General features: G+C 37.8%; 1 protein-coding gene, 1 long non-coding RNA gene and 1 pseudogene across 2 annotated transcripts; 1 reads left to right on the top strand and 2 right to left on the bottom strand.

The window, feature by feature from the left end:
• Window positions 1-23,259, top strand: part of LOC109195478 (leucine-rich repeat LGI family member 2-like) — a 401,007-nt pseudogene that overhangs the window by 297,968 nt on the left and 79,780 nt on the right.
• Window positions 2,239-5,623, bottom strand: LOC102078321 (uncharacterized). The gene is made up of 3 exons (XR_270070.3): window positions 5,408-5,623; window positions 3,575-3,658; window positions 2,239-3,287 (listed from the first exon to the last, which is right to left on the bottom strand). It is a non-coding gene; the product is annotated as an uncharacterized LOC102078321 (long non-coding RNA).
• LOC102078221 (uncharacterized) lies at window positions 9,952-13,260 on the bottom strand. Its single transcript, XM_005476574.3, has 2 exons — window positions 11,704-13,260; window positions 9,952-11,464 (listed from the first exon to the last, which is right to left on the bottom strand). The coding sequence occupies exons 1-2, from the start codon at window positions 13,203-13,205 to the stop codon at window positions 11,452-11,454; spliced, it is 1,515 nt and encodes a 504-aa protein (XP_005476631.3). The 5' UTR covers window positions 13,206-13,260; the 3' UTR covers window positions 9,952-11,451.

Genomic DNA, 23,259 nt, shown 5'->3' with positions numbered 1-23,259 from the left:
TTTTCAGCCACAGATTCTGGTAAGTTGTAATCAAACTATGACTTTATCACCTTCAGCCTGAATGAAAACTATTAACTTGCATGTTCGCTTCTGTTCGTGTTCGTATTTTGCGTTAAAATTGGTACTATTTGCTTCACATTCCAGTAAAATACTTGTGATTGGAATAGTTATAGTTCATTATTAGTTTCACGTCCGCATTCCGGTTTCAAAAACAAAAAGAAAAGTAAGCTGCAGCGTCAGGTCTGATGGAAAGAAAATAGATTTCTTCTACAGGAAGTGTCAGTAGCTCTGATTTTTCTTGTGAATGCTGTAAGTTATGTCAGAGTACTCGATTACAAGTTTACACAAAACCCAGTGAAGTATAATTAATAATAAAAATGTATCAAAAGTGAGTAAAAGTACTTTAATTGTAATAAATTAGTCCCTATGAGACATGCTGAGAATTATAAAGAAGCCTGAATGGAAAACATGTTAGCTGGATCTGGTTCACTCTCTCCATAAAGTCTCAGCATATATTTTAGGAATCATGTCTTAATTAAAGACCCAAGAGAAAAAAATTAATGACTCCTTGGATATCAGGCTCAAACATGTTTGATTAACAGTAGTTTAATGTTTGTGTTTTATGGTCATACCATGTTTTTAAGTGTAAAATCAGAGGCTTAGAACTCGTAACTATAACTGTAAAGTACTATAAAGTAGTGAAGTACTTCTTCTTTAGTGAATATATTTCTTTTCCTCCAACAGTTTGCACTAAACCATCCAGCTGTAAACTCAGGTATTCTGGGAACTTTGTCACTCTCAGGTGTTTTTGTTTGTATTTTGTGTATTTTATTTGGCCTGACTATTTTTCTCTTTTCCAGATGAAAACAACAAGCTGATTGTTTAGTCGGTGAGGCTGAGAGAGCTGGTGGGGTATCAGCCATGGGTCGAAAGCTTGATCTGACAGGACTGACAGACAACGAGGCGGAGCACGTGCTGCAGGTGGTGCAGAGGGACATGAAGCTGCGCAAGACGGAGGAGGAGAGACTCAGGTGAGTTTTGACCTGTAAATGGAGCAGAAGTGGAGCTCCAGATATTTTATGTTTAGGAAGTGAACTGTACTGACTTTCCCCCCATCCTGCTGTTTTTCTATTGCAGCTTGGTTTCTCTCACTGTTCATATGAGTGTTTGACAGTTTTGAACTTCCTTACCTCTGATGAAATTTTATTTCTTTGAGTCTGCTAGTAAATGTGAAACTGCTGGATAATCAGCTTATCAAAGCGGTTTATAAAAGTACACTTTTTCTGTTCTTAGTGTTGCAAAAAAACAAGAACCTAGGATTTATTATTGCAGATATTCTTTTATTTTTGGTTTCCATTTGAGTAGATCTTGGTCTAGACAGAAAGAGGGATTGTGGAAATTAAAATTGTGCAGAGACCACGGAGACGCACTTGTGTGCAGTCCTCCAAAAATTACAAGAATTACAGTCATTTTTATACTTTGCCATTTTCAGAGTCGCAACATTAATTACACAAACCAATCTAATTTAAACATGAAGGTTATTTTAAATCCTTTGAAATGAATGACTGCTTGATGCCTAAAACTCATCACAAAATGTTGTTTCCTTCCCTGAGATGCTCTGCTGGGCCTTTACTGCAGCTACCTTTAGATGCTGTTTGTTTGTGAGTTTCTCTGCATCCAGTTTTGTGTTTTATTTATTAATTGAAAAGCCTCCTCTGTTGGACTGAGATCAGGTGACTCACTTGGCCATTGGGAATGGGAACTATGTCTCATTTCTTTGCTTTTGCAGTTGCAGCGTTTGGCTGAATCTGAGTAGATAGATCAGCCCTGTACACTTCAGAGTTCATACTGCTTCTTCTATCCACAGTCACATCATCAATAAACACTAATGACCCAGTTCCAAAAGTTCCAATGTCATACCATTGCCTCCACCGTGTTTCACAGATATGTTGTGTTTCAGATTATGAACTATTTCTACCATTGATGAAAATATAAAGTATGGCTATGAAAACAAAATGAAGAACATATAAGTAAGTAAGGCACTGTATAACCAGTATACCTTTAAGGTCTTTTACACCAATTTTCTCAGGCTGCTTTTTTTTAGCACAATTTAATTCGAGGAATTTTTAGACCTTGGTGGAGATTTCCTTTCCCACCTCTTTGCTCTGATTTGATCTGATAATCTTACAATTTACTACACAGCTTCTTTTCACAATATCAGTCTAATTCACACAAATGTGAAGTGCATTAAATATTTTATTAGTCCAGTTTATACTCAGCACATGCAGGACTTAACAAAATTATTATTACTATCCAGTGGAAGGTTTACACCACAGCTGCCCTAAATACACAGTACTGGTAATTAGCAAAACCACTTTTTATGTTCCTGTGGCTAATCCTCCAACATGCAATGTTTATACATTGTTATAACATAAAAATAATTATTGTTGTTATCTACGATTTTTCAAATTCATAGTTTTACCAAAAAAAACCTGAAAACAGTTAAGTGCTTTAGGATTTTTAAAAAAGATTAAGATGCCAAGGTTATTTATACAAAGTAGTATTAGGGCCACATAAAGATAAAAAATATTAATGATTATTTTGAGAGTAATATTGTAATTCTATTTTGTTTCAAGACAATCAGCCATGGTTGCTGTACCCTCTGAGTGAAATTGCACTTCAGAATTGGCTTAAGTAACAAGGAAGGAAATGATTTCTCTTTTAGCACACAAACATATTATGGTGATAAGTAAAAGGATGTTGAAATGATGGTGCAGAAAGCTGCATCTGGTCAGAAACTTGGAAGAGTGGATTTGTACAATTTGAAATGGCTAACTCATCTACACAAGGCATTTTGTAGAGGGTATAAGAAACGTGGCAGTTTGTCTTGAAACAACAACATTTCGATGCTTTTCTCAAAATAGATTTTCAAATTTAATCTTGAAATTTTGACTCTATTCTCAAATTGATCAAAATATTTTATTTTCCTAATGTGGCCCTAATACTCCGCCTTATATTTGCTTCCGAAATTAGTTTTAGTGGTTAAATGTTATTTTTGTTTAATTTCTGACTTCTCAGAGAAATCTAGAGAGCTGGCTCAAACATCTGTCTATTTTGGTCATGTATGCGAGGTGACTGCTGCACCAACTGCAATGTTGCAACATGTTTGCAGAAAATCTGTTGTTGTGATAGTTTATATGCGTCGATTATTGAAGCACTCAGGTCAATGGAAAAATGCAGGAAGGAGTTTCTGGTTGCAGCAATGTATGATGGGTAAACTACTGGCCCTGCAGAGAAATAGAAATGAAAAAATAGTTGATAAAACAGTCTTTGCTCTGCTTTAGCTCTAAATATGTATGTGCTTGAAAAAAGAAAAAATTGCAATAGTGATCATAGTAACAGGACCAGCTTTTTCTTTATAAAGAAAAACATGGGCTTTGCAATCCATTATTGTTTTCTGTAATATGAAAGCTTTGGAAACAAAAGGATAATTCACAAGATGATTCAGTGTTTATCACGTTGCTGTTCTGTAACAGCAGGAAATAAAGAAAATGTAAATAACAAAAGAATTTACCATTGGGCCGCACCCTCCAGGTCTCAAGGAACAATCTCTCTTCTGTAGTTTTTGCTTTGATGGGTTGACCATCCTGTTTGCCACCTATGATGAAACGACATGAACATTGCGTTTTTATGCAATGATGATAAATTAAAATCAACATGTAAAATATAGACACGTTGTTACTGTATAAAGAAATCATGGTCATGACATTTATAGATTGATATACAGAGTCCAGAAGGAGTTTGAAAAATTGTGATCCTGTGTAAAAAATAAAAACAGAAGGCAATAAATTGCAAATCTCACAATCCCACATTTGATCTAATAAAACATAGAAAACAGATCAAATGTTTAAACTGAGAAAATGTACCATTTTGGTACAAGTAACGAGTTCTTAGTTACTTGTTCATTTAGTCTGTTTCCTTTTGTGTCCTTGTCTCATCTGTGTTCTCCCCAGCCCATCATGTCTCCATCGCTGTCTCACTGTCTGGCTCTGTGTTGTGTTTCCTGTTTTATTTTGGTAGTCCTGGTCTCTCGTGCATTTTCCTCAGTTTTTCTTCCCCCGTCTTATTGTGTCTGATTTGTTCCTCCTGTGTTCCCACCTGTTGCCCATCCCCTCGTTATCCTGTGTGTATTTAAATCTTCAGTCGCGCTCTGCTCATTGTCACATTGTCCCTGCTAGCTGTGTAGTCTCTCGTTTGTTCCTAGTTTGACCAGTTAGTTTCTATTGGTATTCCCTAATTGTTTATTTCTAGTTTTGTTACTAGTTTCAGAGTTTTCAGTTGTTAGTGCTTTTATTTGTGAGTATTTTTATGCAGCAATAAAGCTTCCTGTTGTAGTTTACACCTCTGTTTTTGAGTCCTGCTTTTGGGTCCAACCTCTTCCTGCCACACAGCTGTACGTGACAGTTGCATTTCTTGTTTCACAGTGCACTTAGTTTTCAGTTGGTGAAAGGTCTGGACTGCAGACAGGCCAGTTAGGCACCCGGACTTTGCTTTCACGTAACCGTGCTATTGCAAAGATGCAGTATGTGGCTTAGCAATGTCTTGCTGAAATATCCAAAGGACCCCCTGACAAAATATGTCATATGACTGGGAGCATCTGTTGCTCTTAAGCCTGTATATACATTTATGCAGTAATGGTGGCTTTAGACATGTGCATTGTTGACATGTGTCAATTCCATTGGCGCTGAGCACTGATAACAAGCCTGATGGTCTCTCCTCTTTTGTTTGGAGGATACGGGGTGGCTGTGGCTCAGGTGGTAGAGCAGATCAGCTACTGATCGGAAGGTCGGTGGTTCGATTCTTGGCTTCCCCGATCTGCATGTCAAGTATCCTTGGGCAAGATACTAACCCCAAATTGCCCTCCGATGCGTTCATCGGAGTACGAATGTGTGTGAATGCAGGTTAGTTTGCACTGTGTTTAGAAGTGCTTGTACGAGTGGGTGTGATTGGGTGAATGAGGCATGTTGTATAGAGTGCTTTGAGTACTCCGGGAGAGTAGAAAAGCGCTATATAAGAATCAGTCCATTTACCATTGACGGCATGCATGTTTTCCAAAAAATTTCAAGTTTTGATGAATCTTTCCAAACACAAGGAAGGAACTTAAGGGAGTATAAAACTGCACAAACACCTATTATGATGCTACGTTCCAATTTCGTAATGGAAAAGTAGAAATACACTCAAAATCAAACATTTGCCAGCCACATGATCCAGGTCTCTTGATACAACCTAAAACATTGAGCTTTCTCTTCTGCGGCATTAATCTTTTTGTTAAAGTTCCTCTCTCCACAAAATATAATATGGAATTTGTAGTAAATTCAGACAGATTATTATATTTATGTATCCCTACCTGTTTGATTGCTGTTGCGGATCTTTTTACCTGATCTGGACCTTTCACTACAACTTGACCAGCTGCATCCGAAGGAAAGGCAGTGATGAGCAGAACAACCTGCAGGTACAGCAGGAGCAGCACAGTTTTGTCCATGGCTGAGAAACTAAATGAACAGAAAGCCGATGCTCACTAGAACCGCTGTGGACAAAGATGTGACAATAACAGACTGCCAGCTGTGTTTTTGTACTAACAGGAAACTGCAAGTCATGTCCACAGCATGCAAGTCAGTCTCAACATGAAATTTAGTTACATTAATAAGAGTGCATAAGAGGTGTGACTCAAATACATTAACAGCTGTGGTTTTACTACAGTGAAAACCACTTTTTAAATCTTGGTTTAGAAAAAAATCCATGTTGAGGTTAATTTCAATATGCTTCTTTATATTCTTGCTAGATGATAGATGGAAGACTATATTTAAAAAAACAGCTTACAAACTTAATTATGTAGCATAAAGACTGAAGACAGGATGTAACAGCTATCCATGCTATCTCAACAATGACAAGATCTGTTTACAAGCCCTTAAATTGGTATCGTAATGTGTAAAAAGCCTATGAATATGCAGCCAGAACCCTTTCACATCTACTTTCACAAACTTACAAGTAAACAAACTGAAGACATCAAAGTATGCAACTGTTTCTGTACTATGAAGGTGAAGGTGTTGCCGCCTACTAACCAATCAGTAATCTTAAAAGCAACATCACTATTCCTGAAAGATCCATCAGACATTTCCTTGAGGACTTGCAGTTATAAATGTAGATTTATAGGGCTTTTTTCTGCCTGTTGGATGCAAATAATTTTACAATACTTTTATTGTTCTTTAAATTTTAATATTTAATCCTAAAGGGCCTCTATTTATATTTGCTGACATTATTTACAAAATTTGCACAACAGTCTAAGCTGTTGTTTGAATTCTTTTTTTATATTTATTCTTTCCTCTCAGATCCTAAAACACCATTGAGGTTGCAGCTGAATAAAGAAAAAGTAAAAATGCTGTTCAAACATTCATTTCATGAAATAGTTTATTGGAATCCATCAAATTCTCGATTGTTGAAATTACAAAGTTGCACTTTTTGCCATTTTTTCCTTTTTTTTGTTGTTGCCTGGCTTCAAATAGGCCAAATATTCATCAATTTTAGTACATCTTAAAAAGTGGTGATTAAAGTGTTCACATATTCATAGAGCACTTTAAGTTTAATAATAAACTACAGTGATCTGATCTGACTGATGCTGGTGGTTTGCCTGCAGTAATGACTTTCAGTATTTACTGACTGTTTAACCTGTTCATATATTTGCCAAAGTATAGTTTGCTGTTACAACATCAACAGTGCTGTGTGGCTGTGCACCGAATTAAAGATGTACTCTGTGCAATCATTCTACCCTGGAGAAAGAACACTTCAAATAAATCATTAAAATCACCTAAATTATTCCTGTGATGTGAATGTAAGCTTTCAACCATAGGAGATGAATAAAACTGGTGTCACAATAAGCCACGTCTACAGAACAATAATGAGGAAATAGCAGTTTACGCTACAGCAATAGACATAGCAAACAGCCATCTCTTGGCTCATATATGCTCACACAAACCCACAGTCAAAGCCACAGTTTCATCACTTGTCACGTACTAACTATTGTAAACTTGTGGCTCAATTCTCTCCATCTCTGTGAAAAATATGACTTATGACAAACTCAGTGTTAGCTTAGTTTGTCAGAAAGTCTGGAAAACAGAAGGAAGTGGCTATTCTCTTTACTGAGGTATCAACAAAGACTTGCGTGCTACTAAAAACACACGAAGAAATAACCCCAACAAACCTTTAGGCATTCAGAGAGAAACATGTCTTTTCTTAGTTCATCAAAACTTCTGTCTGGCTTCAAGCTAGTTTTTAGGTTGCAAGATTAAAGGTTATCTGTGCTGAGAAATCACATCATGTGGGGTTTTTTTTGTGTTTTTGAGACTTCTACATCATCAGTGTGCAAGATGTAGCAAATGTTATACAAGTTAAAACTCATATATGCAAATTAATATTCAATTTTGTTTTGACAAGCTTTTGTCAGAAAGTTCAATAAACACCAGTTTTTTTTTTAAATTTTAAATTTTCTGGCAAATGTTTCATGTTTTAGGCCTCAAAGAGTTAGATCAAGTCAAGCTGTGATATAATTAAAAAGAAGACAGACCTCTTTACTGCCGCTCTTTGGTAATATGCATGAATTTATGTAACTTGTGTGTAATACTGCACAATCCACAGACTTTATGTTTCTTTTAGCTGGATTACATCAGTCAGCGGTGTTTAGTGTTACATGACTTCTTCTGACAACCCAAGCTCATTGTAACTGTGTCACTTGGTTCAGTAAATACATCTACACAATCTTAGTGTTTAATGTCTGTGACAGTTCATTGACTGAGACAATGCAGAAGATAAATAGGCATGTAAAACTGGGTCTGTTATACTTATTTCAGACTAATAGATTTGCTTTGCATTCAAAATAATTCAAAATGATATTTATTTATGTAATGGAGACCAGGGGTTTCATTACCTGGTTGGTATTGTTAGAGATTAATTGTTGGATTGGGAATTTAAATTAGTATAAGAAAGAAAAACACATTAGTTCTTATGAATTCTTTATTGGGTTATTTGACATACGATTAAATTGACAGCTTGTAACGGTGAAGAGACAGTGGGACTGGCCATCCTACCTGTGTCAAAGAAGAGCCAAAGTTAGAGCTGCTTACAGTTAATCATTTGTCAGTAACCTAAATCTATGTGAAATGTGAACTTATAAAGGTACTCACCTGGCCTGGTTGCTTCTTGCAGGATGTGGAGCAAAAGATTGAAAGCGGCTCAATCACCTGTTTAAGAGCTCTTGGAGCAGACCAGTGTGCCAGGTTAGGGAGTATGGATAAAGAGGGTTTTAATTTATATAGTAATGGGTGAAGCTTATGTTATTGGTTTGTTTATAGTACGTGTTGGAAATATGTATATGTTGTGATGTGCTTTAATGTAATTGTATGTTTGTTTGTGTGGAGGGTTATGTTTTCATTTTGATTAGTTAACCCCCATACTTGGACTTTTCCAGATGCTCACCTGAAAAGGTAGAGTATAAAAGGAAGCCATTTTGTTTAGTTGTAGGTAGTGTTTTTGTGCTGTTATCATGCTCCTTCTTTAATAAAGTGCCAATCCATGGATGTATTTTACTCCAGTCTCGCGTCATATTATTGGACAGAACCTATGACCGCCGGCCAAAACTGACAATTTATTTATTTATTTATTTGTTATTCTACTGGGCCTTAGTGCATTCAATATGACCAAAAATGTGAGCACACAAACTCACCAGGAAAATGTTTAGAGATCAGTCAGAAAGCCATTTTCTCATTCACTTACATAGGACTAGAACTACAAATATCACCCCCTGGTGGCCATAAAAAATGCAGCTTTAAGACACTTCAGCTTTGGTTTCACTTTTCAGAAGTTTTTGTTTTTTGCTGTCTGTTGTTCTTCCACACAACTCTCTGATTATTTTGTCGAACTGATGAGCTGTACTGATACCTTTCTCCAAGATTAAGTCTGACTCTGCCTGCAGCTTCTGGGACACTTCAGTCTCTGCTATAAAGATGACAGTGTGATCATGTATTTGTTTGTCTTTGTTGGTACCAAGGTCACAAATCAGAAGGTTTTTGCCAATGGTTGTAAAACACCAGTTTCTTCCTAGCAACAGGGGGTTGTGAAGAGTCTCTTACTAGTCTGTAGACATGCATCACTGGGGCTTTAGCCATTATCTATGTAACGACTGCCATCAAACTACAGGGACCCCTGATGATCAGTCAGGAAATATTCATTTTTCTCTCATGATTGGTCAATGCCAGATGGTTGGCAGAAGAGTCTATAGGATGTCCAAATTATGTTCACATATACATGAAGTGTATTTGCAAATCCCCCCCCCCCCCAGTTGTTAAACTGACAGCTATTTTTGTTTTAGTGTCACTTTAGGTCTCTTATGATAAAGGGTTAAAATTCATAATGTGCTGTTTTTACAGTCTGATGCTGTGTAAAAATACCCTGTGAGTCTTAACACAAATGGATGGACCTGAACTGCAGTACTTGGGATGTTTTTATATATTACACCACCTAGTGGAGGAAAAACTTGGTCAAAAATTAGTCAAAAAAATTAGTCAAAGATCACAGTAAATTTAAATTTAAGCTATATAGATATATAGATATATAGAGATATATAGATAGAGATATAGATAGATAGATATATAGATATAGAGAGAGAGAGAGAGAGAGATAGATAGATAGATAGATAGATAGATAGATAGATATATATATATATATATATATATATATATATATATATATATATATATATATATATATATATATATATATATATATATAGAGAGAGAGAGAGAGAGAGAGAGAGAGAGAGAGAGAGAGAGAGAGAAAATTGTGAGACTTAAAACACAGAAGATTTTGCAATTGCACAGATCACTTTTAACCTCAGAAACATCAATTTTAAGTGTTCTTTAATTATACGGTAACACCTGTAGTTACTTTAAAGTCTTGATTTTAGCATAAATTTGAAACACTTTAATGATAATGCATAATTACATCATTACTTAATTTCCATTTTTTAGTTGACACATATATGACAAATTCCATATAAGTCAATTGATTAATACTTTTGTTTGATTTTATGTTATTGAACAATCAAATTAATTAAGCGGTGTAGAACACAGGAGAGATACATCAGATTACAAACCATTTTTTTTAAAAAAGCTAAAAAATTAAATACAAAAAGAAAGCAATGATCTTAATAAAATGTGAAAATATATCAAATGTTTTAAATGAGACATAGTTTAGAATTTTATGAAAAATATTAGCTTATTTTGAATTTAATAGTAGCAACAGACAGGACAGAGCAACAAGAGGGTGGTGCTAAACTTAAACAACTGGAGCAACATTTTGCAACTAATCATATGAATTGACAACAGGTCACTAACATGACCGGGTATTTAAAAAAAGGAAAATCTCAGAAGTTAAGATGGGTAGAGGTTCACCGGTCTGCAAGAAACTGCCTTTAAATTGTGGAACTACATAAGAATAATATAACTATGTCCAAAATTAGGAAGATATGACAACATCATTAAAGCATTCAGAGTCTGGAAAAAAAATTGTACAGTGGTCAAAGCAAAAAATCACAACTGGATATCTTTGCACCATTAGGCAGCAATAAGGGTCTATGGAATTGGCAGCATTCACAAGGCTGAAATGTAGATATATGAACTTGTAATATCTGCAAATGATTGTATTTGGTTTCAATTTCCATTTTACACAGAATCCCAAATACTTGGAATTGGTTTTGTAAATGAGCAAAACAATATAATCAATATAATAATCAAATTGCATTGAAATTAAATGACTTTTTTGTTGAAAAAAGCTTACATATTAGATAGATCTACACTATAGGGCAGTAACTGGGAATATACTTGGAAACTGACAAGAGAAGGACATGTAGACAGGCTAACCTTTCTTTTTCCTGACTGATCAATAATGCAGTGAACTAAAATATGCTAGCTTTTGCTATTGTGTCTGGGAGTTCCTTAGAATTGAATATTTGACCTTTAAATTTTACTCATTTCTGATCATGTCAAAATTTGTTTGAAGTCTGAAAATAACCTTTTAGAAAGAAATCAAACGGTCCTACCTGACCTGATTCTAAACAGCATTCAGGACCAAGGATTTCTAACAGCATGTATGATTGTTATGCTGTCTTACCTGTATTAAAAATGTATGTTTTACTACAGAATCAAAAGATCTAAATTAAAACAATTAAAAAAATGCCTCAAAGTCAAAATTGAGATAAATGTGTGTGTTGTTGTTTTTAGTATTTTTTCTTCAATAAAGTTAAAAAAACTGAATTAAAAGTAACATATCATAATAGAGAGGTCTCTTGATGATGATCAGAGAGGTGGAAGAATTGTTGCTGATTGTTCACCAGTCTCATTCTCAGTTGTTGTTTCTGGAAAGAAATGGAAGAAAAAAAAAACACACATCCATCTTGTCAAATCTCGCCACAAATCAAAGTATTGAGTGTAACAGCATCATGCACCAATCACATTCATTAAATATTATAATCCTGCTTTACAAATGTACAGTAAATCCATAACTCTATACCAGGGAGCAAAACATAATAATAAAAACTAAAGCACAGTTTTTTATTTTAGCTGTAATTTAGTATCATATCAAATGTGATTGTACCTGTTCAGTAGAGGACGCTGAGGATTGTGTTCCTTGTTTTTTTTTGTATATTTTTGCCATTCTTGGTATAACTCTACTTTTCCAAACTCTTCCTGGTGTAACTTTTTGCTTTCTTTTATGGCCTTTTTGGGTGCAGCTACTTCTGCCACGTACCAGTCCCCTCCCCTGATTGCTTCAGTCAACTCTTTGTGCTTGAGGAAAGGCTCCCATTGGCCTGGGTTACTGAGGAGAGCATCAGCCTCCACAGATCGAAGGCGGTCTGCTTCCAAAGCGATCTCGGCAGAGCTGCCTTCTGGTTTCATACTCCATGCCAAAGCATGAAACAAACAGCTCTTGCCCTCACTCTCTATGCTCACTGTCTGGTTATTGATGTGCACATCATAATGGCCATCAGGGTATTGGTCACTCTTTGGTCTGTAGATCAATGTCACAGTTGTATTAGCAGGTCTAGTGTCTGGGCTCAGCTCCTGCATTTTGGTAAGTCTTCCATTGCTGTCCTCTGTTAGGATGACAACTTTAGTGCCAGTGGCTTCTGACAGAACTTTGATATCGAGGATGGTGCCTGCAGTCGTGGAGTTCTTGATCTTTTCAGCATGTGATCGTGAGCGCTGACCTGCCTCTGCCTTAAGTTTGTGTTTAGAATTCAGCTTTCTTGACATGTATATGTTGTTCTGCCCAGCTCTGAGTTTTTCCTCTGTCCTGTCACTCTTTAAGCTGTTTATGATTATATGATGGTCAATATTACTTTTCATTTGGCCGTGAACATGAGAAACAATATAAGTACAGAACCTGTGGTGGAAGACTTCTACCAAAGCATCAGCCAATATAATACTGATGGTGCCAGCTAATTCGTGCTTGAACTCTTTCAATAGTTTAATGTCTTCAGCAGATAGATCACTTACTTTCACATTCTCTAGTTTTCCTTGCTTTTCTTTAAATATTTTCAGCTCTTTATGAAGATTTGAGAAAAACTTATATGGGAGGCTGAGCACTGTACTGATGGTATTGTCTGCCAGTCGGCCCATGTAACGAGTTTGGATTGTGGTAAGAATTGCAGATGCATTTTGTTTGGTGTGTGATTTGGCTTTTTCAGTTATTTTGGAGAGAGATGAATTCAGTTTATTCTGCCAACTGAGGTCTGCATAGAATGGCTGCACTGCAGTTTTGCTTAACTCTGTGAAAATGGCCAAGAGATTTTTCTTTCTGCTCTCATCATTCAGAAGATCTTGAAGTTGCTTTTTATCCTCAGGTTGTGAGAGAATGATGAAGTCTACTAATGTAGCTAAGGGGTCTTTTTCCATGTTTGATTCCACACTGGGGACAATCCTTTCTTTTAAATCAGATTTGATGCTGTTTACTACATCTGCCAGTATATTCTCTTCTTTATCGCCAAAACCATTCTTTATTGCCATTTCTGCATTCTTCATATTTGTTACAGCGCTAACATTTTCTTCAGCCTGTCTGGAGAGAAACTTTGGCATCGGCTTCATCGTTTTGCCCATTCCTTTGAGTAATGTTTCAGAAGATTTGAAGCTCTTTGCGATCAACTTTCCAACTCCAAACCCAACAAGAGATACACCAAGAGAAATGGCTTTTTCTATTGCCCAGCTGAATTCTCCTGTCACCATAGACTCACTCGTGCTGTCTGCTTTTTCTTCAGAAATGAGTCCCATGCCTACTTGCGCCAATCTATGAAACATACATGCAGTGAGCAATGCTCCTCCAATATTCTGTAAAACTGCAAAAAAGGTCACCAGAAGACCTTCCCATAAGAAACGAGGCTCATCTTCCACAGAAAATATATATCTCAGACCCCTATTATAGAGGGTATAGACTTCAACTTGGAGATCTTCATCAGCCCCTGATACCAAGCAGAAAATAGGTGATTTTTTTACCACTGGATTCTCCTTTTGTTGTTTTATTTCTTTCAACTTTTCGATGGCCTCAGTAATGTTTTTGTCAAAGTAACTTAGAACGTTGCACTTGGTTGATAACTGTTTGTCCAGGCTGGTTGGGTTGCTGTTGGCTGAGTTTGCAGAGGACATTTTTACAAACTGAAGGCAGACTACTGATTCTTCACTGAGAAACTTCAGAGATTCCTGTGCCTTCATTAGATCATCTATTGCCTTAGTGAGGTAATCTCCTTCCGCCTGTTGTATAGAGCAGTATGCACGAGTGTAAAAAGCTACAGCTGCCCAGCTTTTATCCTGTTTCATGGCTTTTTCAAACATTACGGCTGCGGTATCCCACTTTTTTTCATCCAGTGCAATATTCCCAAACTTGATGTAGTGATAAATGCTGGAACATGGTGAAGTCTTACTTTCAGACTGACTTTTTGCCTTTGACAAATCAGCTTTCAAACTCTCTTGCAGTTCATTTCTCTTCAACTGATCAATTTCTTCTGATTTAGTTTGCAGCCAAATCCCCCAAAACTCATTCATGATGGCAACAACAGCTCTTTCCTCGTCTCCATCAGTGGTGTTATAAATATCTTGAAGTGTTTCACAGTATTCTGAAAACAGGTCCTCCCGCAGTTTCATCTCAGCAACATCGTTCATCATGTGATTTATCTTTTCTGCTGCAAGTCGGTCCCTCGTGCTCTTGGCTTCCTCCAGAGAGGACACTGTGTGGAAAGATGGCTGCAGGTGTTCAGTGGAAATGATTATCTGAGCAGATCCAGGTTTACCTTTGCGTGCAGTTCGTCCAAAAGCCTGGAGTTCCACCCTCGTATTTTCAGAAAGGAAGGAGAGGATCACAAATAACCCTCCATTATTGTTCACCTCTCTGGACACTTTAATGTCTGTGCCACGGCCGGCAAGGTTTGTGGCAACAATGACATCACCAGGAAGCAGCTCCTTGTCTATTTTACTCAAACTGTCTCTGTCACTGCGGCAGTAGAGAATCCGTTTTTTACTTGGGATGCAGCTCTTCAGCTCTTCGTAGATCTCTTTGGCTTTGTTGATAGTTTCACAGATCACCAACGCTGCTCTTCCATCTCTGTATGAATTTGGGGAAATCTGAGCCATGACCACATGTTTTATTTCAGATTTCCATTCTTCAGCTGTTTTTTTCAGAGTACCTTTGACCTCAAATAACTTCTTCCTGTTGAATGTTGGCATTTTGAACACAGAGAGATTTGGATACAGGTCCTGCAAAAACTGAATGTCTGCTTTGCTCCCCAGTGTTCCTGTTGTTCCGTATATTTTTCCCTGGTATTTCTCAAAAAAAGAAATGTTGGAAATGTAGTTTGTCACTGTTGAAATTGTGCTTAGTTTGACTTTGTGTTTAATCTCGACGAACTGCTGCAGACCATCACCCCATTTCTTTTTCAGTTCAACAATACCAGTGGATCTGAAGTCCACTGGACAGACGTTGTCATTTTCTACGACATATTCTCGTCCTTGTTTCAGTAACATTGCCAGAAAGGCATTCTGGACCCACACTGAGACTTTCTTCTCCACCAGAGTCTTCAAGAATCCAGGAATGCTGATTTTGTCTTTATTGTTTTCACATGGGGTGTACTGAATCCTCTCAGAGATCAATTCTGCAATGGGCTTGATGAGAACTTCTTCTGACTCATAGAGAGGACAACACAATCCTTCCTCCAAGACAAGAAATGAAAGCTCTGGGATGTCCCGGTCATTGTATGGACTGCACTTTTGAAGACAGAGCAGTCCTTTGTCATCTAGTGTGTAAACAGTAAAGCCGTAAGGGACATAGTCCTCAATTTCTTTGAAAAAGTCAACCATAGCATCCTGACTCACTGTTTTCAGTTTACTGAGAAGTTCATCCTTTTGACTCTTGTACAAATCTTCTGTAAATCCTTTTGGCACAATGTTGGATTCTTCAGCAATACTTAAAATGTCCATTGGATCATTAATTTCAGTGTCTTCTGTGTTCATTGAGTCATAGATGGCCTTGAAGAATGAAGCAGGAGGACCTCGTACAAATGTCTGGTGTCCTGTAGATAGGAAGCCATACTGACTGACGTGGCTCCAGATCATGGTGAGAATAATGTTCAGGTGCTGCATGGACACCATGGGGCTGGACAGGTATGTCAGCTGGACTCCTTGATCTAGCAGCAGTGAGTCCACTTCATCGATAATGATGCACTGAAAGTTACGATCAGCTCTCACATCTTTCATCTCAAATATTTGGCGAAGGTGATCAGCAGCAAAGGCTTCAATGGTTCCATAGACCACGTCCTTCTGATAGCATTCTTTCCGATCTTTATCCTCATTTTTATTTGTGTTTGTGTCGACTGTAATGCCAAAGTATTTGTAAAATTTGGCCCATTCTTCAGCATCTCTTTGACATAACGCAGAAGAGCCGGACACCACATCCACCTTTTCACCTCTAAGCACACGCAGCACGGCAAACATCGCTATGACACAAGACTTCCCTTCTCCAGTTCCCATCTCCAGGAGCTTCCCAGTGTCAGACAGGGCCAACAGGCACCAGCTTATCATCTGAGTTGTCCTGGGAAACCACTGTCTTTTACCTTGGTGGAGGTGTACAGCATTGCATAAGACTGCAAGGATCTCCTGAAGGTCCTCAATTTCTTTGCTTTGACACAGAGACCTAACATGTTCCACATCACATGTGTGTTTTTTAATTTCACCAGTTTTGATTAAGTCTGTTACATGAGCTACTATGTCGTATGTTTTACTCAGTGTTTGTTCATCAATGACTTTCATCTGCCGTATTTCACAGAAAAGGTTGTCAATGTTTCTTTTTTTCTCACCTCTGAGGCTCTTTTCTAGATGCTGGATCAGATTCTGAGTTTTGGATGATTCAAGGATCTCAAGGAAAGATTTTTTGTTTTTATCTTTCCACTTGGAAGAAACCTGATATGTTTCCATCAAATGTAAAATCTTCACGATGGAAATACAGCTGTCGTCATGGTGGTTGTTAGTTAATGCTCCAAGAATGTTTAAGGCCTCTACTGGTGACCAAAGTCTTTGTTCCCAAAGATTTGAAACCATCTTGAAGACTTCTTTGGTTTCTTTGTCTAAGTCTTGGAATTGTTCCACACAGGCAAATAAATTCTCCAAACACCATTTGCCTGCAGGATCTGTCATGTTTTTAACAGCTTCTGTTTCTCTAGCAAACACTTGGAAGAGATTTTCCAGAAAGGTCAAAATAAAGATCTCATTAGAAAGCAATTCCTTCCCGGTGATTTTCTTTGAGATGGTGATGATTTTACTGTCAGTGATTGTGTCTTTGTTTAGGTTACTGTGGAGGACCTGAAAAAGGATCTTGATAAACGTGTGTCTCAGTTCCACATCTTCACTGTGAAATTTACTCATGAGGTTCTGCAGGACCTCTGCAGCAAACACCAGGGAGTCATCGTCTTTGAGTCTTGAAAGTTCCAGAGCATGCAAAGCACTGAGACTTTGTTTTTCAATGATGAATCCACGACTAAACTGTGTATGCCCTGTTTCCATTGCCTCTATGCCACGTTGAACATAATCAGACACAAAATCATTGATTGTACCATAAACAATGTCTGCTTCATAGACATCCAGGAATGATGGATCAGTCTTCTTCATGTTTGTGTTGAGTGAAATGTCAAGGTGCTTGTAGAAGTCAGACCACTCCTTTGTTTGGTCCTCTGAGTGAACATCAGAGCTCAGCACAATGTCCAGTTTGTTTCCCATGCAGACTTGCATGGCTGCAAACATGGCTGTAACACATGGGTCTTCTTCCACACCAACCAGTTGTACCACTCTACTTTTATAAGTCAGCACCAGTCCACACCACCGCACCATCTGCCTCACTGTGGGCCACCAGCCTTTTATGTCGAACACTGCTTTGCAGAGCTGACACAGACACTTCTGTATGTTGTCTGAATTCAAAGATTCACATTTAAATAAATCTTTCATAAAAGGTTCTTCTTTTGGTACATTTTCTGTATATTTCAGGACACCAGTGTTAATGTTTTTTATCATATCAATGGCAGAGTCATCCAAATTCCACAACATCTTTACTTCTGCTAAAACTGCAGTTACACTGCTCTCATCTTTTCCTCTCAGAGTCTTTTGGAAATCCTGACAAAATCTCTCAGGAGCAGCAGATTCAAGGAGCTGGATTAGAGAGCGCCCACAGTCATCTATCCAGTCTGGTGGTATGTCATACACTTGTACCAAGGTAAGGATTTCAGTTATGGAATCATCATCTGCATATTTCTGTGACAGTGCTTTAAGCAGGGTGACTGCTTCCATTGGAGTCCATTGGTTCATTTGCACAAGTCTGAGGAGCATTTCAGTGGATTCTGAGTGGGCTTCTTTTCCATTTAGATCTGTGAGTGTGGATAAGAGAAGCTTTAAACATTGGATTTCCATCTTTAAAGTGAACACAGAGGCTCTCCCGACTGCACTCTGCAGTGATGATGAGAGGGTGCTCAGGAATTCAATTGTAAAGAGGTTCTCAGTGGAAATATCACATTCTGCCCATTGTTTGGCTATAAGAACTGCATCATTATTAAATCTTTGATGGTCACTAAAAAAGTGCATCAGGTTCAGATACAGGGCTTGAGTCAAGAGGAAAATCTCAAAAACACTGCATGCTGATCTGCTGATGGATTCCACTAGGGACTGCATATGATTGGAGATGGTTTGTAAGGAAACTCCTTCAGATATCTCCAGAGACAGAGCACAGAGCTCTGTGATTAACACTTGAGTGTGCTGCAGAGTGCTGATGGATGGAGGAGCAGTAATCCACTCATCAAACAGAAGTTTGTCCAGGACAGAAAGGATCTCACTGAGCTGATCAGCTGTGAGCTGACTCAGACTGAGATTTGAAACTGGGAGACTGCATTTCACTGAGAGGATTTCAAGAAGCTCATCGCTGTCACTGCCTGATTCATAGCTGGCTTCAAACTCATCCAGATGCCCTATTAGAACATCTCGCTTGGACTCAAATTTATCTGAGATCTGGCCGCTCAATTGTTTCTCAAGCTGCTCTTTAGCTCGCTGTTTAGATTCTTGTAGTCTTTGATTCAGTTTTTCTTTCTGCCTCTCCTCTTCTCTTCTCCTCTCCTCCTCTCTCCTTTTCCTCTCCTCTTCTCTTCTCCTCTCCTCTTCTCTTCTCCTCTCCTCCTCTCTCCTTTTCCTCTCCTCTTCTCTTCTCCTCTCCTCTTCTCTTCTTCTCATTTCCTCTTGATCCCTGATTGGCTTATTAAAGCAATATTCACACTCGTACGACTCATTGTGACCAACTGGTCTGTAGTATTGACCTCCATTAAATACATGCATGTATCGCCCATGAACAGTTCGTTGAACCAAGTCATTAAACGATTTGCATGGAGGCAGGACTTTATAACATTTGCAGCATCTAAGTCTGTCACCCATGTTACTTTCCTTTGGTTTCCCCATTCTTGATTATGTATTTAGCCGTGATGTTTGTTTCTGAAAAATGAAAAAGAAATTAAAATAATGTTTAACATAATAGCAGCTGTTTAAAGTTATAACTGTTGTAAATGTAATGCGTCTAATTCAACCATCAATCTGGACCACAAGTCATATATATATCCCTTGTCAAGGTTCATTTGTAGAATTTCTTGCCTTCTTAATTGGACTGGGACCCTTAGTTGTGTTGTGGAGAAGTCCTATTTGACAACTATTACAGTTCCTATTATGGCAAGAACCAATTATCTAAGTACAGAAAAACAAGTCCATTATTACTTTAAGAACTGAAGGTCAGTCAGTCTGGAAAATTGCAAAAATGTTGAATGTGTCCCCAAGTGCAGTTGCAAAAACCATCAAGCGCCACGACTAAAATGGCTCGCATGAAGACCGCTGCATGACAGGAAAGCCAAGAGTCAACTCTGCTTCTGAGGATAAATTCATCCGAGTCACCAGCCTTAACAATACGTCAGACTAGAGCCCAGATAAATACCACGCATAGTTCTAGTAGTAGACACATCTCTACATCAACTGTTCAGAGGAGACTGCACGAGTCATGCTTTTATGGTCAAATAGCTGCTAAGAAACCACTACTAAAGGAAAACGACAAACAGAAGAAATTTGTCTGGGCCAAGAAACCCTACACCAGGAAATTAGACCAGTGGAAATATGTGCTTTGATCAGATGTGTCCAAATTTGAGATTTTTGTTTCCACCTACCATATCTTTGTGTGCCATAGAAAAGGTGAACAGATGGTCTCTACATGCATGTTTCCCACCGTGAAACATATAAAGGAGGTGGTGTGATGGTGTGGGGGTACTTTTTCAAAACTGAAGGAACACTGAACCAGCATTGCTACGACAGCATCCTGCCTGCAGCAACATGCCATCCCATCCGGTTTGTGTTATTTGGACCATCACTTATTTTTCAATGAGACATTGATTCCAAACACACCTCCAGGCTGTGCAAGGGCTATTTGGCCAAGAAGGAGAGACAGAAGCCAGGAGAGTAGACCAGATGTTCTCCACTGAACCATCCAAGGTGCACACTCAGTGGCAGGCAAAGATTATGAGAACAGCCCCACCAAGTCTGACTTATTGCTAGCCATTCAAACCAGGCTCTTGCAACGGTTATAAAAAGACAGAATGGCCAGTAGAAGTGAGCCAAACAGCCCATACTCCCGAAATGCCTCCCAGAGGACATTGGAGGAACATGGTCGAATGCTTTCTGCAAGTTTACAAAACAAGCAAGCCGCCAAAGGACTCCAAGAAGGTCGGGTACGCTGAACCTTCATTTGGTGCATAAACGCAGACAACAGTCAGGACCCATTCCCCGGCCCAAAAGGAAAGGGAACAAACTCTTTAGTCCACCAGAAACCCCCCACAATTACAGGCAGAAAGCCGAGGGGAAACTAAGAGTGTGCGTGTGTTTTTTCATCTTTTGATTATTTATTATTACTCATTAATTAGACAAAGGTATTTCTTATCCAATTACTTCAGTAATTGATGGAATAATTGAGAGAATAATTAATAACATAATCGATAGCAGCAGTCCTAATTCGATTCAGTTCAATTTTATTCATATAGCATCAAACTGCAACAGTAGTTGTCCCAAGATGCTACGTGTTGAAAGGTAAAGACAACACAATAGAGAGAAAACCCCCAAAAATCAAATAACTCACTTTGATGATCTCTTGGTGACAGTCTTAAGGAAAAACTTCCTTTTAAAAGAAAGAAACCTCCGACAGAACCTGGCTCAGGGAGGTGCAGCCACTGCTGTGGCCGTTTAGCAGTGATGGGAGGAAGACAGGAAAAAAAACACGCTGTGGAAGAGAGCCAGAGATTAACAATGGATGTTAAATGGACTAGTTCATATATAGTGTTTTCTATTTGATCACTTGAATGCTTTATATAACATGCCTCATTCACACAGACTTTATTAACAGAAAATTCCACTGCACCCCCAACCTTCCAATTAGTAGATGATCTACTCTACCCACTGAGCCACAGCCACCCCAAATGACTAATAATTAAATGCAGGGTGGCACATAGTCAGTGAAAAAGGTGATTGACGAAGAAATACTGCATCATGGGAATTCCCCAGCTGCCTAAGCAGCATAACTAAGGGACCATTCAGAGTTACCCAATAAGTTTTTTGGACAGCGTAATAACAACGAATCACAGTAGTCCAGCCTAGAAGTAATAAATGCTTGAACTACTTTTTCAGCATCACTCCGAGAAAGGTTGTTCCTAATTTTAGAGATATTGCACAAATGCAAAAAAGCATTCCTATATCTGTTTAATATGCTCTTTGAAGGACTTCATGTCAAACACAGCTCCAACATTCCTCATAGTGTTACTGGAGACCATCATAATGGCATCCAGAGTAAATATCTGGTTAGACACATGTTTAAGATTTTTAGGGCTAAGCACAATAACTGCAGTTCTAACTAACTTTAGAAGGAAAAAAATATATGGCCTCCAGGTCTTTAAATATTTAAGACATTTTTGTGCTTTAACTAATTGGTGTGTGTCATCTGATTTCATTGATATACAGAGCTGGGTATCATCTGCATAGTAATGAAAATGTATGCTTAATCTAAAATTAGAGAATGCTGTGTTCTTAATCTAAGAATGTGAATATAGTGTGAATAGCATCAAACTGATCCATGAATGGGTACTGCTTGGGTACTGAGGTCCAAAACCATCCACTTAATATGCATCAATTATGTGGACATAGTACATGTGGTTAGAATTTTTCTAAACAATCAAAAAAAAAAAAGTTTCAAGAAGAAGTTATATTTAAAAAAAATCTTTTCTAAAAGCAATGAATGTCCACTTTAATGAGGTCATCTTCATGCTAAATGATTGTATTTTCTTGGTTGCATACCGCTTTGAAAAATCCTAAACCTGACTATGAGTACTCAATACGACATTCGATTCATTTTTGTGCTATTTTGTGAAAGAGTGTCAAATATGAAAAAAGTGTCAAATATGAAAAAAACATGTTTATTTCACTGAAATAAACATTTTTTTTCTGTTGCTTTTTATCATATAATAGTAGTGACACCACCATTCGGTGGTAAAAATCTGGTACCATTACATTAATTAAAGGGACTTAAAAGGCACAAGGAATGAAAACCAGAGGTATAGGCAGCAATTACCTGCCCTATTTTTTTGGAGACTAGTTGTTCAGATTAGTTTTACAAGTGATTTGCTTTTGCTTGCTTTCATATCTACAATTCGGTGCCATCTAACAGAAAAGTTCAGGATTGCATTCAAGACAAAACCACTGCTGTATTCACGGTATTCCCCATAATTGTAAGACTTTGGCTTGGTGATTCCTTATGCAGGAGAGACTGAATCTTTGGATGGTTAGGGATTAATCTATGATAAAGGCGGTGCAGGATGATGGTGTTGCACCCCCCACAACCCTTATTGGACAAGCAGGAGAATATGGATAGCATCTTATTTTTGTGTACTAAACATTTTAAAAATGTGCTTCACTTTCTGTCCTACCTGAAATATATTTACCATATTATATGTTGTCCTCCATGTCTAAACTATGCTGTGAAAGAGGGTCCTCTACACTCCCATGTGAATCTAATGCATTCATATTTGTTATTCTTTTAAAGTTAATTAATAATATTTTGCATACGTGTTTCCAGTTCATTACAGACTTCCTAATACTTGTTTTATTTAGCTATCATGGCCATGGCATTAAATTGGTGCTTATTACACAGAAACTGCCACAGGTGTTTCCTGGTAGTAGTTAAGTTTGTTTTTAGAGGTTATTACCTGGTTATTAATATGCTATTAAACAGAAACAAACAGTTATGCATTTTGCAGCTCTGTTATTACACAGAAACTACCAGAGATACTTCCCGGTAATAGTCGCACTCCTTTAAGTTAGCTTTAATGGGTTATTCATATGTAATTAAATGGAAACAGCCAGTTTTGCATTTTGCAGCTTTGTTTTCTTTTTATTACACATAAAATACCAGAGATATTTCAAGGTAACAACCACACTTCTTTCAGTTAGCTTTAATAGGTTATTCATATGTTAGTAAAGAAAACATGTATTTTTGCATTTTTCAGCTCCGTTTCCTGCCTATTACAGAGAAACTATCATGGGTAGTTGAGTGATAGTA

The sequence above is a fragment of the Oreochromis niloticus genome, linkage group LG18 (genome assembly GCF_001858045.2).
Source record: "Oreochromis niloticus isolate F11D_XX linkage group LG18, O_niloticus_UMD_NMBU, whole genome shotgun sequence".
In the NCBI taxonomy this organism is placed as follows: Eukaryota; Metazoa; Chordata; class Actinopteri; order Cichliformes; family Cichlidae; genus Oreochromis; species Oreochromis niloticus.
This window is presented reverse-complemented; position numbering and strand designations above follow the sequence as displayed.

Excerpts from the sequence above, each read along its gene's own strand:
- LOC102078221 (XM_005476574.3), bottom strand. The coding sequence starts at position 13,205 with ATGGGCAAAACGATGAAGCCGATGCCAAAGTTTCTCTCCAGACAGGCT.